At 38.0% G+C, this 16,286-nt stretch overlaps 1 protein-coding gene across 2 annotated transcripts in view; it reads left to right on the forward strand.

Moving 5' to 3' along the window:
- MINDY3 (MINDY lysine 48 deubiquitinase 3) overlaps positions 1–16,286 on the forward strand; it is a 106,161-nt gene that overhangs the window by 54,602 nt on the left and 35,273 nt on the right. The window contains exon 10 of one of the 2 annotated variants that reach the window (XM_016203932.2): positions 4,469–4,549. The exons of the other annotated variant lie outside the window; for it this stretch is intronic. Within the exon in view, the coding sequence (XP_016059418.1) occupies positions 4,469–4,549 (81 nt within the window). The remainder of the gene's footprint in view (positions 1–4,468; positions 4,550–16,286) is intronic. 2 annotated transcript variants of the gene reach the window in all.

Consider the following 16,286-nt stretch of genomic DNA (forward strand, 5'->3'; position numbering starts at 1 on the left):
TTTAATTCTGTAAGCTAGGACTATTCTGAGTTAGCCTGGCAACCAAAGAATCACGTGCATCTTCTCCTGGCACATGTGTACACACACACAGACACACAGACACACAGACACACAGACACACAGACACCCCCCCCCCCCCCGGTGGTAACCATATAGAGGTGGGATGCATATGGTAATTAGCTTGACTATAGTGATCTTTACACAGTGTATACAGATATCAAAACATTAAGTTGTATACCTTAAATATATATAATTTTTATATGTCAATGATATTTTAATAAAGCTGTTTTGTAAAAAGTATGTGTGTGTGTGTGCGCGTGCGTGTTGCAGGAGGTCAGGGTATAGAGATGATCTACTTTGACATTTTCACCAGGTGGCCTGTAAGGCCCTGATGGTCTGGATCCTGTCTGTCCTTCCAGAGTTGCATTGCTCTCTCCATTGCCGTGCTCCAGCCACACTGGTCTCCTGTCGTTTCTTAAACATGCCAAGCCCTTTCCTGTCTGATCATCCTTCATACTTGCTATCATTTCTGCTGGGAATATTCCACTCTCCCCTTCAGGTCCTACTTCAAATGGTGCCTCAAAGACCCTTTCCTTGACCATCCCCTCAGTGACTCTTTTCAACATTATTTCATAGGAATGAATACTCTGTTATGATCTTTTTTGTTTACTTATTTTTTAAATAATTTTGAATTTGTTTTTCTGTTGTCGTCCCTAGTGGAATATAGACTCTTTGAAGGCTAGCAGGCACATTGTTTCTGGGCACGTAATAGGTGCTCAATAGATACTTGTTGCATGAGTGAGTGGAAAATTTCACTATAACTGTAGACTTTCCTAAATGTCTGCTTTAACTGTTAGGTATAGCAGAGCAATGTCTGTTTCCCCCCAGGACCTTAGTAGAAAGTCAACAGCTGCTGTATGTTCTCCTGTTATTCTCTAATATTCTAGCAGCAACTGTGGTGTTTTATAAGATTGAAAGATTGTTTTAGTGGCGGAACATAACACACTGACACTTGGTTAGAGGAAAGGCAGATCTGTTAGTTACTGACAGCTCCCAACCACAGAGGGCCTCCAGGCAGGGCCACAGGGAGTTACACCTGGGAACAGGCCAACAGCAAACTGGATCCATGGGGGCACCTTATGCATGGGAATTGGGAGTAGAGTTAGCTAGGTTTCATGGGCTCAGTGTGGACTGGCTAATTTGAATAGTTTCTGTGAGCTCTGGGGCTTAGGGGCTGTACTTAGTCAAGGTGGTACCTGGCTCCAGGGCCATTAGGGCTGTGCATAGTGGTCTAGAGTGTGAGAGATCTCTAAGGAAAGTGGTTGGGGTATGGACTTACTCAGCAGTCTTTGTTAAAGGAACTGACTAGCCTGGCCAGGCGTGGCTCAGCGGTTGAGCCTTGACCTGGGATCCAGGTGATCGGGGTTTGATTCCCGGTCAGGGCACATGCCCGGGTTGCGGGCTCAATCAATGACTCTCTCATCATTGATGTTTCTATCTCTCTCTCTCCCTCTCCTTTCCTCTCTCTGAAATCAATAAAGATATATTTTTAAAAAATAAAATTAAATAAATAAAGGAACTAACTGGCCTCAAGAGCAGGGCCTCAAAACTGAGTAAAGACAGCATCTAAAAAAACCCTTTATTACACTATGCTATTCATATGTGTGTGTGTGTGTGTGTGTGTGTGTATCTGTAGGTATCATTCTCAAAATCTATACACATTTATTTTGTACCAGATGCTTAGAGAAAGAGCATTAAGGAAATACTTGTGTTTGTATTAGTTTTGTGAATCTCAGCATTTGCCTATTTGGTAGTGTAGCAAATTACCCTTTAGAAATGAAGTCAACATTTTCATATCAATTTAACCGTATGTGTTTTATTAATACAAATAAAACAACATTTCTCTCTTTCTCCTCCCCACCCCTGTGTATATATGTACACACATGTGAACAAAGAAGGTGACCCAGTGTTTTTGACTGTGTCCTTTTAAAAAACAGATATTTAACTCACATATCATAAAATTTACCATTTTAAAGTGTATAACTCAGTAGTTTTTATATATTTATCAGTTAATGGATATTTCCACTTTTGGGCTATTATGAATAATACTGCAGTGAACATTCATTTATAAGTTTCTGTGAACATGTTTTCATTTCTCTTGAGTATATACCCAGGAATGAAATTGCCTGGTCATATGGTAATTATATACTTAACTTTCTGAGGAACTGTCAAACTGTTTTCCAAAGTAGTTGCATTATTTATTCACTCTTTATTTATTTTTATTATAAAACACTTCATGAGTTCAGCCTTTATTTGCCTTTTGATCCTACTGTGTATAATCTTACCCATACTTTTTACTTTTACAGTGATTAAGTATGCACACACGCACACGCACACACTTTGTCTTTTTTTTTTTTTTAATTCTCACTCAAGGATATGCTTTTTATTGATTCTAGAGAGAGAGGAAGGGAGTGGGAGTGAGATAGAAACATCGATTGCTTGCCTCTCATATGTGCCCTGACCAGGAACTGAACCCTCGACTCCTCGGTATACAGCACGATGCTCAGCCAATTGAACCACACTGGCCAGAGTACACATTTTTTCTGAAAAAGAAACTAAACCTCTAAACTTTTCACTACAAGAGGCAGGGTGATGGAATGGAAAACCACCACATTAGGAGTCAGCATACCTGAGTTTTAATTCCAGCTTGTGGTAGTTAGCTGTTTGTATTCCGACAGGGCACTGGTCCTGTGTATTTCTCTGTGTCCTTATGTAAAATTGAAGGACTTACACTGCACACCTCTAAAATGCCTTCTACTCTGTTTCTGTGATCAGAGTTTTTCCTTTTTCTTTGTCCTTTGGCTATTGTTCTCTGTTGTCCCCAAACCACCCTTTGCTCTACTGGCTCACCATTGCCGGTGGCACATCCAATGTATATCCCTTTCATCATAGGAGAAAATTCGCTTTTCTCTCCCTGAATATAAGAGAGTGCCTATTTCTCACTTCCCTACTAGAGAGAGGAATGCATTTCAAAAGTCCCTGGTGATGGCTGAAAGCAAGGCATCATATCAGGGCTGTTGGCTAATTAGGAAGAATAGTTGCCCCTGACTGCTGCAAGTAGCCACTTGGAATTTCCCAGTTTTAGGACATCTGTGTGAGAAAAGAAAATTCAGCAAATTTGGTTGGTAAGGTTAGTTGTTTTTAAGTTAAAATCTTTGTCCTCATAAGAGTGTGACATTGATTGATGTGAATGTGATTGGTTTTTACAAGTCTAATTTTTGTTGAATATTAAGCTTTCTTTTTCTCTGTCACACATAAAAAATGATACCTTAGCCTGGCTGGCATGGCTCAGCGGTTGAGCATGAAACTATGATCTAGGAGATCGCGATTTAATTCCCAGTCAGGGCACATGCCTGGGTTTCGGGCTCTATCCCCAGTGGGGGGCATGCAGGATGCAGCCTATATCAATGACTCGCTCGTCATTGATGTTTCTCTCTCTCCCCCTCTCCCTTCCTCTCTCTGAAATCAATAAAGATACATTTTAAAATAATAATACTTTCAAATTTTTGGTACTATTAGTTTTTGGAGATTAACTGTGTAACCCTGAAGCCAGGCTGTAGGTGTAACTGTTTATACATTTTTATTTTTTTTAATCCTCAAACTTGAGGACATTTTTTCCATTGCTTTTTGGAGAGAGTAGAAGGTGGGGGGGAGAGAGAGAGAGAGATGTGAGAGAAATACATCAATTAATTGGTTGCCTCCTGCATGAACCCTGACTGGGGTGGGGCTGAACCTGCAACCCAGGTATGTGCCCTTGACCAGGAATTGAACCTGTGGGCAGACACTAACCACTGAACCACACTGGCCAGGGCACTGTTTATACATTTTAAAGAGACTATACATTGTAAAACTTTGAACTTACCTCCTACCATGAAGAGTCAAATGGCAGTATTCTTTTATATACTTAAATGTGTTAGAGTATATACATATTTTTCTTTAGAGAGATTATTATATTACCCTAGGTTCTCTGAAGACAGAATGTGCTTAAGGCTTTTTCCCTTATTTATTCATAAATCTCATTTGTTAATTTATAATGTTTTCCCTATTCCAGTTTATGGTTTTAGTGTTTTAAGGTACCAAGCTGAAATTCTAGAAGTCGCCGTTCTATTTAGGAACTTTATTAAAACCTGAGAATGATGCTTAGGGCTAAATTAATTATTTCTGTCTGTGTTAAATCTGTATTATTGTTGCTCTGTGTAAAGGCAAAACATAAGCTTAGCCCCAATAGTCTATTACATTCATTTTACATTCAGAATTTGACGTTCATGGGTAAGGCATTCTGGCACAATACATTATTCTATTTAAATATGAATTGGACTCTGGTTATCTTTCAAATATTCATGGGCAGATATCTAACAGGCAGTATAAAATTTTCATTTGTTTGTTTATTTTGCTACATTTGTTCTAGGTTGGTTCTTACTTGAAATCTCCAAAATTCCCTATTTGGATTGTTGGCAGTGAAACTCACCTCACCGTATTTTTTGCCAAGGTATGATTATAGTAGGATTTTTTTTAAGTATGACATCAGGCAAACAAGTGATGTAAGTTTACATTTGGTTTTGATCTTTGCAACCATCAGTGTATTCCCACTAACAAGTGGATTGTTCCAAAATCTAAAGTATAAGTACTAAACATATTGTTATACCACACTAGTTTTGAAATCATTTCAATAAAATCTGTCACGACTCAGTTATAACTTCTTTACCTTTTCTGACTTAAGTTCTTTGGCTTTTTTTGTTTTTTGGAGGAGTGTTATTTTATTTAGGAATCACTTGTGTTTCGATAAAAAAGTTTTAGATTATTCTTTTGTAGGGAAGATTAAATTCTCATGTGATTTAAAATAATTTTAGTTACAACATATCCTAGGAAAATATTTTAAAATCTAATAGTTTAATGATATGAAAGTCAGATGCTCTTTTAAGATGGAATGCTTCCTGCAGTTTTAATGTATACTTGGTTACAATATTGAGATAAATCAAATTCATTTGAATATGTTTATTTTAAAATTTTGACAACAAAGCCTTTTCTAAATCCTAGCCTTTAAGAATAACATATTTTTCTACAATTGAGAGCTTTGGGGTGAGACAGCCTTTGTTTGAATCCCAGCTTTGCCACTTCCGAACATTGGTCAGCCCCTTTTCTTTCATACTTAACATAGGGGTTAGTAATAGTACCTAGCTCTTAGAATTGTTGTCAGGCTTAAATATAAAATATTTAGCAGTACTGTTACAAGTTAAATGCTCAGTAAATCTTAGCTGTCATCATCATCGTTATCTTCATTCTACAGACATTTATTAAATGTCTCTGGTACTCCTAGAGAGAGTTGCTAGATGTTGGCCTGAAGGGGGAAAATATATAATTGTGGTTTTGGTTGGTTGGTTGTTTTTTCATTTCTTTATTGTTGAAAGTATTTGCCCCATTGACCCCCTCTACCCTGCTCCCTTCCCTTCCCCAGGCCTTCACTGCACTATTGTCTGTGTCCATGGGTTATGCATATATGCATATCAGTTTGTCAGTCTGTTGTTGCATGCTCCAGCGTCTCTGGGCCTAATTAGTTTTATCAGATTATTTTGTTCATTAGCTTCTTCTTAAAGAAGACCCTTCAACATTTCATGTAATACTGGTTTGGTGGTGATGAACTCCTTTAGCTTTTTTTTGTCTGTAAAGCTCTTTATCTGACCTTCAATTCTAAATCATAGCTTTGCTGGGTAGAGTAAACTTGGTTGCAGGTCCTTGCTTTTCATCACTTTGAATATTTCTCGCTACTCCCTTCTGACTGCAAAGTTTCTTTTGAGAAATCAGTTGACAGCCAGGCCAGGCGTGGCTCAGCGGTTGAGCATTAACCTGGGATCCAGGAGATCTCAGTTCAGTTCCGTCAGGCACATGCCCAGGGTGTGGGCTCGATCCCCAGTAGGGGAGGAGGGAGAGGTAGCCGATCAATACCTCTCTCACCCTCTCCCTTCCTCTCTCTCTGAAATCAATAAAAATATATTTTTTTTAAAAAAAAGAGAAATCAGCTGACAGTCATACAGGTGCTCCCTTATAGGTAACTAACTGCTTTTCCCTTGCTGCTTTTAAGACTCTCTCTTTGTCTTTAACCTTTGGCATTTTAATTATGATGTGTGTTGGTGTGGGCCTCTTTGGGTTCATCTTGTTTGGGACTCTCTGCGCTTCTTGGACTTGTAATTCTGTTTTTTTCCACCAAGTAGAGGAAGTTTTCTGTCATTTTTTAAATTGGTTTTCAATTCCTTTGTCCCTCTCTTTTCCTTCTGGCACCCCCATGGTGCACATGTTGGTACACTTGATGCTATCTTTATATTTTTGGATTCTTTTTTTCTTTTTGCTCTTCTGATTGGGTGTTTTTTGGTTCCTCATATTCCAGATTGCTGATTTTATTCTCAGCATCCTCTACACTACTGTTGATTCCCTGTAAATTGTTCTTCATTTCAGTTAGTGTATCCTTCATTTGTCACTGGTCCTTTTTCTTGAAATTCTCACTAAGTCTCTTGAAGATCTCTAAGTTCCTTGAGCATCCTTAGAACCATTGTTTTGACCTCCATATCTAGTAGTTTGCTTGCTTCCATTTCATTTAGTTCTTTTTCTGGAAGTTTCTTCTGTTCTTTCATTTGTGAGATGTTTCTTTGTCTCTGCATTTGGCTGCTTCCCTGTGCTTGTTTCTGTGTATTAGGTAGAGCTGCTATATCTCCTGGAATTGGTAGAGTAGCCTTGTGTAGTAGGTGTCCTGTAAGGCCCAGTGGCTCAGCCTCCCCAGTCACCTGAGCTGGGCACTCTAGGTGCTCCCCTGTGTGAGCTGTGTACACTGTCCTCTTGTAGTTGAACCTTGATAGCTGTTAGACCCACTTGGAGGAATTGACCCCCAAGCCAATCGGCTGTGAGGACCAGCTGTGACTATGGCCAAAGAATTGCTGTGCTGGAGACATCCCTATGGAGCAGGATTTGCTTCAGTGGATCTTTGAAGTCCACCCCTTGAGTGTGTCACTTGTGAATGTAGTAGGGTTGTAATCTGGTGTTCTTGAAGCTGACCACCGGGTGCACTGTCTCTGGGGCCTCCCAGGAGGTGCAAAGTCAGCCTCTGCCTGTGCCCTGCCCAGGGACACCCAGCATGAGTTACACAGCAATCTGTAGATGGGCATGTGTTGGGCTTGGAGGTGCCCAGGAGAAGCCAAGCTATGAACCAAAGTGGGCTGTCACTAGTGCCAGACCTGGGGCTAGTTATGGAGAGGTATCAGGCACACTGAGGCCAGCTTCTGCTTGTTTGAGAGAGTTTAGGAGTCTGAAGCATAAGGCAAGAAGCCAATTGTATGGAAAAGTCACTGGAAATGGCTTGGATGAGCCAGTATCCATGTTCTTCTTCTTTAATTCCCTAATTGTAGGACTTCCGTTCAGCTAGATTTTAGGTGGTTCTGAATGATGATTGTTCTGTATTTTAGTTGTAATTTTGATGTAGTTGTGGGAGGCGGCGAGTACTACCTTTACCTACACCACCATCTTGACTGGAAAGCCTGGTTTTGAGGTTTTTAAATTCTAATGCACTTTCTATTACTCCATGTGTTTTTTTAAGCTTGTACTTGCTAATGTAAGCTTATTTATATCTGTAAGAATTATGAATAGCATAAATTGTAGCAAGGACTGTACTGATAATGCTGAATTTTGTGGATCCATTTTCTTATTTATTTCTGTATTTACTTTTATTTGCTGGCAAAAGTCCAGCTAGTGGATTTAGAGCAAGTTATATATATATACTTAACCTTTTCTTAAACAGGTAAAGCTATATAATATAACTTAAAGTACAGATGGATATGTTACATTTTGTCTGAAAGTTTTTGCTGTTTGTTTCCCTCTTAAAGTGGAGAGGAACAAGTTAAAAGCATCATGTAAGCTACAGAAGCAGAGCAACTTCTAATTCCTGAGTGAGGATTTCATCATATGACTAATTTTTGTATCAAGTGTTACAAATTTCCAGAAAAGAAAATCAGTTCCAATTTACATATAAAGTATATTTTCAAGCCAATTTATTATTTTATCTCCAACCCTATTCTTTAGCATTAAGAAAACTAATAAATTCTTTGAAACTTTATAAGTTTCAAATGTAAAAGATAATAAGATAAAAATATTTTAAACAAATTTTATGGTTGATATTTATTTAAGAAATGATTTTATTGTCAAAACAGCAGAAGACAGAAGGTTAATAGAAGGAACAGTGTCAATTCAGCTATATAAAGATGCAGGCATTTTGTATTCAAGCATCTACCTGTTAGCTATGTTGATAGAGTGATGGAAGTGTATGATACCCACCTTTCTATGAAATATGCACTAGTTACCTACCTTTCCTGGTGTTCTTTGTTCTGATCCCTTGGTCCATTGTGCTGTTGCATTTATCACACGATGTATATTTCCTACTTCCCACACTGTTTTGATTTGTTTGTATGTCAGGTGGTCAGCTGGAGGCTTGTCTGTCGCAGGGACACTCTCATTTATCTTCTTATCCCTAGATCTCAACCACATGAAATGAAATGTTGAATTAGAGACGTCAAGTACATAAAAAGAAACAAAAATTCCTGCAACACACTAGTTGTAGGCCTGACCAAACAAACTCAGATCAGAGTATGCCATGTCAGTCAGATAAGGTTTTAAATCTGTCTTCATTTATCTGCATCCTAGAAGCTATTAATAATCCTGATAGGAAAATACACATTCACATAAAGTGGCCATGGCAAATTTTATAGTAAGTTTTAGGTTCTTCAGCTATTATACATTTTGAAAGTCATGTATATCAAGCACCTCATCTCGCTTTGGAACTCTTCAAATGATACTGATTGTTACTGCTCTGATACTTACCTTTGTATTCTTCTAATCTGGTATACAGTCTGGCACATAGTGTAGGGCAGTCAGTTTAATAAATGAAGCCTTTGCACGAATTTTCTGCACTTGGCTTCCAGTGACATTCTAAAAATATTTCTTCATGACTCAATTTGGAAGCTTCTTAAAAGCATGGGTACTTCCTTTTCAGAGTACTTTAGGACAGTTGAATTTGGATTGCTTGAACATGCCATCTTTTTCTTAAAAAGGTGCGGGTCAAGAATTTTTTCCTTTAAAATAAAGTAGTATAAAACCAGAAGGTTATATGAATGGTAAATGAGATGATAATACTGGATAACATTTATTAGGTCCAGGTTTAATTTTTTAAAATAAAGTAGTAGTGATATAGTATTTGCCATATAGGAAATACTGTAAATTTTGCTGTTTTTTACATTACAACAGAATCTATTATTTGCTCATTCTTTCTTTGATATTTCTATATTTGAGCAAGTAATTTGGGTTGTGGGTTTGGTTTTTCTTTTTGTTTTTAGTTTTGGTTTACTTTTTCTTTGTGGGTTTGTTTACTTCATGTCCCATGACCTGAAATAAACAACTGTTTTTTCCCAACAGCTTAACACATTGTTTGCGGGTAGTTTTTATCGCACGCTCTACTACCAGTCAACGTAAAACGTATAAATACGTTTCCCGCATACAATGTGTTAATGTAAAATTGTCTTTTTCTACAAAACTGGTATGTTTGTTTGTCTGTATGTATTTCATGCTGACTTCTTTGTACTGACTATGATTAAGTAAAAAAGTATGTTTGAAGATCACAATTTTCAAGGTAGCATGTAATTTGACATCTTAAAATGCCTTTGAAAAGCAATAGAATTTGTCATGTCACTTATACACTGAGGTAATAATAGTTGCAACCGTCTTCATTCATGTGTATACTAATTTGTCTTTAATTACTGGGCATGTGGTAGTATGTGCCTGGCATTACGCCAGGTGCTGTGAATACAGTGGTGAGCAAAATTAGATAAGGCTCCTGTTCTTAGGAGATGTGCATTCTAATGGGGGAGCCATTAGTCAGAGAATCACACGTATAAATTATAACTGTGATGAGTGCTGACAAAGCACAGGTCTGTAAAGCCATAACTATATCCTGGTTTGGGGAGATTAGGAAGGTTTCCTTGAAGAACAGTTGTCTACAATGAGCACTCAGCCTTCGATTAAACTATGGGAAGAGGGATAAAAGAACATTCCTTACATGGAAGTATTTGGAACAAACAAACAGCTGCAGAAGGAAGGACTATGGTGTGAACAAAGAAGATCTGGGGTGCTAAGCATTCAGGGGGCGAGGTGGGAGATAAGGCTGCAAAAGTAGGCAGGCCCTGGAACTATTCTAAGAGTAATGACAGCCCTTAGACTTTTCAAAAATTGGTGGTAGGAATAGTTTGGGGAGATGAGAAAGAAGGGAACAGGTTTAAATTTGCATATTGGAAAGATCGCTCTGGCTAATTGTGGAAAACCTAGGGAGGGATAAATAAGACTTCTTTAGTGTTCCAGGTAAGCAGAGAATATGGTAATGATGGTAGACATGGCTAGAAGCACAGAAATTTGAGAGATTTATTTGTGTTAAGATGACAGGATACTGGTGCTAGATCAGATTGGATAGGTAAGAGAGAGGTCTCATGACTTTTACTGATTAGCTCTTTGGGCCTCAGAAAGAACTCAGTAGCTTTGCTATTGTAGACTGTACCCATGATTTACTTTCCTTAGGGCATACTAACCAGGTCAAGAGGAAAGACTGAGATACTACAGTTTGGGAACAGTTCAGCCAAATAATCCCCATGGTAAGGTTTATAAGTCCTGCTCACAAATACAGTGCTTTTTAGTTTCTCAAATATTAGCAGACCACCAAGGGTCAACAGACATTTGGGGAATGCTTACATGAAAAACAGAGTCAGAAACAAGGGAAAAGGGAACCCAAAAGAATGGAGATAGTGTAGGACAGTATAGGGATCAAAAGAAAACTTTAAAAAAACCTAAGAGAAGTTAATACATCCATGAAACTATGGAGGCTATGAGAAAAGAACATTTAAGAAAACAGTGAAACTGAAAATGTACTGAAAGAATCAGAAACAGCCCAACAGAACATGGCTCTAGGGTCCAGAAGATTGCATTTCGATTACTGGTCAGGGCACATGCCTGGGTTGTGAGCTCGATCCCCAGTCAGGGGCCTGCAGGAGGCAGCTGATCAGTGACGACTCTCTCATCATCAGTGTTTCTATCTCTCTCTCTCCCTCTCCTTCTTCTCTCTGAAATCAATAAAGATATATTAAAAAAAAGAAGACAAATTAGATAGATCTCTCTCTACATTGTTGCAATGGTTTCTGATGACCATGCTGTTGCCCTCTTTGGGGCTGTAGTGTTTTCTCATTTCAGCAAAGAAAATGACCCCAAAACTTATGCCACTTTTCTGCCCAAAACCTGATATTTGTTCCCTTTTCACTAAGAATAAAAGCTAGAGTCCTTGGAGTAACCTACTAGTCCCTCCCTCACCTCTTCTGATTCCTGTTTCCTCTCTAATCTTATTTCCTACTACTTCTCCCCTTTCCTATCTTTCTTGGCCATACTGGCCTTTCCTCTGCCTTAAAAATGAGGCAATGTCCCCTTTGCTTAAAATGATCTTGCCACAGGCCCTGGCCGCTGTGGCTCAGTGGTTGAGTGAATGCCTGAGCACTGAAGGGTCTTGGGTTTGATTCTGGTCAAGTGCACGTACCTTGATTGTGGGTTCCTTTCCCGGCCCTGGTCGGGTCACGTTTGGGAGGAAACCAACCAATTTGTCTCTCTCACATCGATGTTTCTCTCTCCCTCTGTCTCTCCCTAAAAAACCCAATGGGAAAAATATCCTCAAGTAAAGACTAACAGAAAGCAAAATAAAAAACCAAAATGATCTTCCCTCAGATATCAATATTAATTTCTTTCTTTGGGTCAGTATTCTAATGTCACCTCCTTAGTAAGGCCTTCTCTGCCCATCTTTTAAAAAATTATAAAGCCTTGCCCTGCCTTGCCCTGGCTGGGTGGCTCAGTTGGTTGGAGCATCATCTTGTACACCAAAAGGTTGTGGGTTCAATTTTCTGGTCAGGGCACATACCTAGGTTGTGGGTTGGATTCCTGGTCTGGGTGCATATGGAGGCAACTGATTGATGTTTCTCTCTCACATGTGTGTTTCTCTCTCCCCCTCCCCCCTCCCCATCTTCCTCTCCCTCTGTCTCCCTCCCTCCCTCCCTCCCTTCTTTTCTCTCTGAACATATCCTCAGGCAAGGATAAAAATAAATAAATAAATAAATAAATAAATAAATAAATAAATAAATAAATAAAAATTTTAACCCCTTTACATCTTATCATTAACATTCTCTCTCTCTCTGTCTCTCTCTCTCTCAAATATGTATTCTAAGAATTCAGGTGAAATCCTCATGAAATTAACTATTTTCAAGTGAACAATTCAGTGGCATTTAGTACATTCACAGTGTTGTGCAACCACCACCTGTGTCTAGTTTCAAAACATTTTCATCATCCTAAAATAATAGCCCATATCCATTAAGTAGTTACTCCCCATTTTCTCTCTGGAGCCCTAGCAACCACCAGTTTGCTTTTAATCTATATGAATTTGCCTCTACCAGATATTTCATGTAAATGTAATAATAAAATATGTAACCTTTGTGTCAGGATTCTTAACCTGAGTGTAATGTTTTTGAGGTTCATCCTCATTGTAGCATGTATCAGTACTTCATTCCTTTTATGGCTGAATGATGCTCCATTATACGCATTTAACACTATTTGTCCATCAGTGAGTTGACATCTGGTTTGTTTTCACCTTTTGACTGTTGCAATAGTGCAGCTGTGAACATTCCTACACAAGCACTTGCTTGAGTGCCTGTTTTCATTTCTTTGGGGTATATACATAAAACTGGAATTACTAGGTCATATGGCAATTCTGTTTTACTTTTTTGGGATCTACCAAACTGTTTCCACAGCTGTACCATTTCACATTTCCACCAGCAATATGCAAAGGTTCCACGTTTTCAACCTCTTTGCCAACACCTTCTCTGCCCTGCCCTGCCCTCCCCTGCCCCCCTCCCCCTCCCCCTCCCCCTCCCCTTCCTCTTCCTCTTCCTCTTCCTCTTCCTCTTCCTCTTCCTCTTCCTCTTCCTCTTCCTCTTCCTCTTCCTCTTCCTTTTCCTCTTTCTTACCACCATCCTAAGATATGTTAAGTGGTCACTGTGGTTTTGATGTGTATTTCCCTGTGAGTAATGATGTTGACCACCTTGTTATGTGCTTTTGGCCATTTCTGTATCATCTTTGGAGAACTATTCAGGCTCTTTGCCCATTTTTGAATTTGGTTGCCTTTTTGTTATTGAATTGTAGGGGTTTTGATAATATTTTTGATACTATGCACATACTGTATATCTTCCTCATTTGTTTTATATGTTATCTGTGTCTCTCACGAGGTAAGCTTTCATATGTTTTGTTTCTTTCTTTTTCCCAACGCCCAGTACAGTGCCAGGCAGTGTTGGTGCTCAACACATTTTTTGTTGAACAAATAAATTGCAGAAAACACTGAGGAAAGATTTATCTCACCAAAAATTGTGATATAACCATGTTGGTATTTGGTAAGGGAAGAAGGGGCTTAATAGTGCTAAGTTGTTTGAGATCATAATTCAGTAGATCAAGCAATAGCAGTTAGTGCATGTAATATTTCTATCTGGAGGCAGAAACAGAAGAGCTAGCTTTTGCCCTTCTAACTGATCAGCTTAAGCACACATATATACAGATTCTTTCTCCAGATTAATGAATAAAAACAAATTTGATGAGCATAAATAAGCATTGTCACACCATGTACTGTCATGTTTAAGATTTATGTTTATAGTTTGATGATGAATAAGAAAATTGTTTCTGTTTAGTGAAATAACTTCTTACGTGTCTGTTTTGGTCTTTCCTTTTGAGATGAACAGTTAACTTTTAGGACTCTAAGTAACTATAATTTTTTAAAGAGGTGTTAAGTTCATGATTTTAAATTTGAGTGCCAAACTATTTAATTAATAAAGTTATCACTTCATTTTTGAGATGCCCAGTGGCTCAGGACTTAACTTTTTAATTTTATTGGAACCCTCTTCCTGACCCATGGACACTTAATGAACACCTTTTGTAGAATTAGACTTTTCATAATTCAGTTTTATTTGAAAATCAGTGGCAAAAATAAATTTAATAATAAAATTTTATGAACAGTCTGAAGGTTGTAAAACTTCAGATCAGTCATCTATAACCATCTTCTTTACCTTCAAGTGTTTAAATTTAACTACTATGTTTTGTAAATCATCTTACTTTTCTATCTGACACAAAGTGATCTTTTTGATCTCATCAGGTGTCTGTATTTGTGAAACAACTAATATTGTACTCTTTGACATAAGTATCTTAGGGATTATAGTTGAAAGAAATACATACAAGTTATTCTATGTAAATGGGAGTTTTATACTTACCATTGGTATTATTGAGGGGGAATAGCACAGAATCTGACTGCAGGGACCTTATAGGAAGTCAGAGTCATCAAGCAGCAGGTGTCCCACAGAAACCTTTAGTAAGAGGATGCGGGTGAGGTAAAAAGCAGGAGGTAAATGAACCCGTTCAAAGAAGGGAACTTAATTTCTACTGAGGAGGGTGGGAAATTTTCCAAGCAGGTCGTCTGAGCTATGGCAGAATAAGACTTCAGATCTGTACACTGGGAGGGAGTGTGCCCTGTGAGCATGGGCAGTGTCTTCAGAAGTCATTTTGATGGGGTTGGTTGAAAACTTGCAAACCTACCACATAGGTTAAAGAAGTGATTTTGAGACATAAATGCATAAAGAATCTAAAACCTATATTTAAATATTTATCTTTTTTGAATTGTCTTCCCTTTGACATTTTTGTCTTTTTTTTTTTTTTTTTTTAATCCTCGGTATTTTTTCCATTGCTTTTCAGAGAGTGTGGAAGGGGAAGGGGGGGGAGAGAGAAACATCAATGTGAGAGAGACACGTTGATTGGTTGCCTCCCACTTGCCCACCGAACTGAAGCCAGGGATCGAACCTGCAACCAAGGTACGTGCACTTGGCCAAAATCAAATCTGGGACCCTTCAGTGCACAGGCCGATGCTCTAACCACTGAGCAAACCAGCTAGGGCTGTCTTTATTTTTCATATATTGGTTTTAAGAATAAATTATTTGGGCCTGGCCGCTGTGGTTCAGTGGTTGAGCATCAATCTATGATCCAGGAGATTGTGGTTTGATCCCCGGTGAGGGCACATGCCTGGGTTGTGGGCTCAATCTCCAGTTGAGGGCATGCAGGAGGCAGCTGATCAGTGACTCTTTCATCCTCGATGTTTCTATATCTCTCTCACTTACTCTCTCTGAAATCAATAAAGACATATTTTAAAATATATATTTTAAAAAAAAGAATAAATTATTTGAGTCACTTTTGTAATTTCCTCTTGAATTGGAATTAATTATGAAATTTCTAATGCAAATTCAAGATGAGGGCTTTAAATTTTGAAAATATAAGTATGATATTAATAGTAATTGAATTATATGTATAAAGCGGTAGGCAAAATAGATTTTCCTTTTTTGTTTTTATTGTGCATTTGAATCTCAGTGTAGGGTGACAGCTTCTGATCCAATAGGAAGATAGTTGGAGCCTACCTGTAGCATTTAGTTTCATCTTCAGAAGATTGGTGACTAATTTCCTTGGTAATCTGTTTCAGACTTTCTTTTGAAGTTGGGTAGATGAGTTTTACATCCTTTTTTGTTCTCTTTTATGGTTATAAAAGGACTCTTTGTATGTGTGTGCAGAGTGTCACCTTCAACCTTACCTATGGTAAAGCAGTTTTTCTTTCAGGTAAAAATGCATGAGAATACATTACTATTTAAATGCAAAAATTTATAAAGAAACAATTTAAAGCGAAGGAGAAAAAAAACATTTAACTGTTCCTGAGTGAGCTGACTGTTCTTACAGTGGTATCTGTTACTGGGAGTCTAGATAGAATTCTTTCTACAAAGCAAGGCCCTTTTCTGCATTACTCTTTGGTGTAACAGTAGGAAGACTACTGCTAGTAAGTGTTAAGAGATCTTTTTTTAAGGATACTTCTACTTTACCATTAATACATTTTAAATAAAGTAAGTACAATTTTAAGGAAACAAAGTAAAATGGTGCTTTATAGATTTTATTTATTATAAAGATTTTTATTAGGTAAAAGTCATGTGACTTGGAATACAATTAAATTCACAGTTGGGCATTTTATAATAGAGTGTTCCTATGTATTAATGCATGTTGGTCATCCAGTCTATTTATGTTAACTAAATTTTAGAGTT

The sequence above is a fragment of the Miniopterus natalensis genome, chromosome 1 (assembly GCF_054644295.1).
Source record: "Miniopterus natalensis isolate mMinNat1 chromosome 1, mMinNat1.hap1, whole genome shotgun sequence".
Taxonomy (NCBI): domain Eukaryota; kingdom Metazoa; phylum Chordata; class Mammalia; order Chiroptera; family Miniopteridae; genus Miniopterus; species Miniopterus natalensis.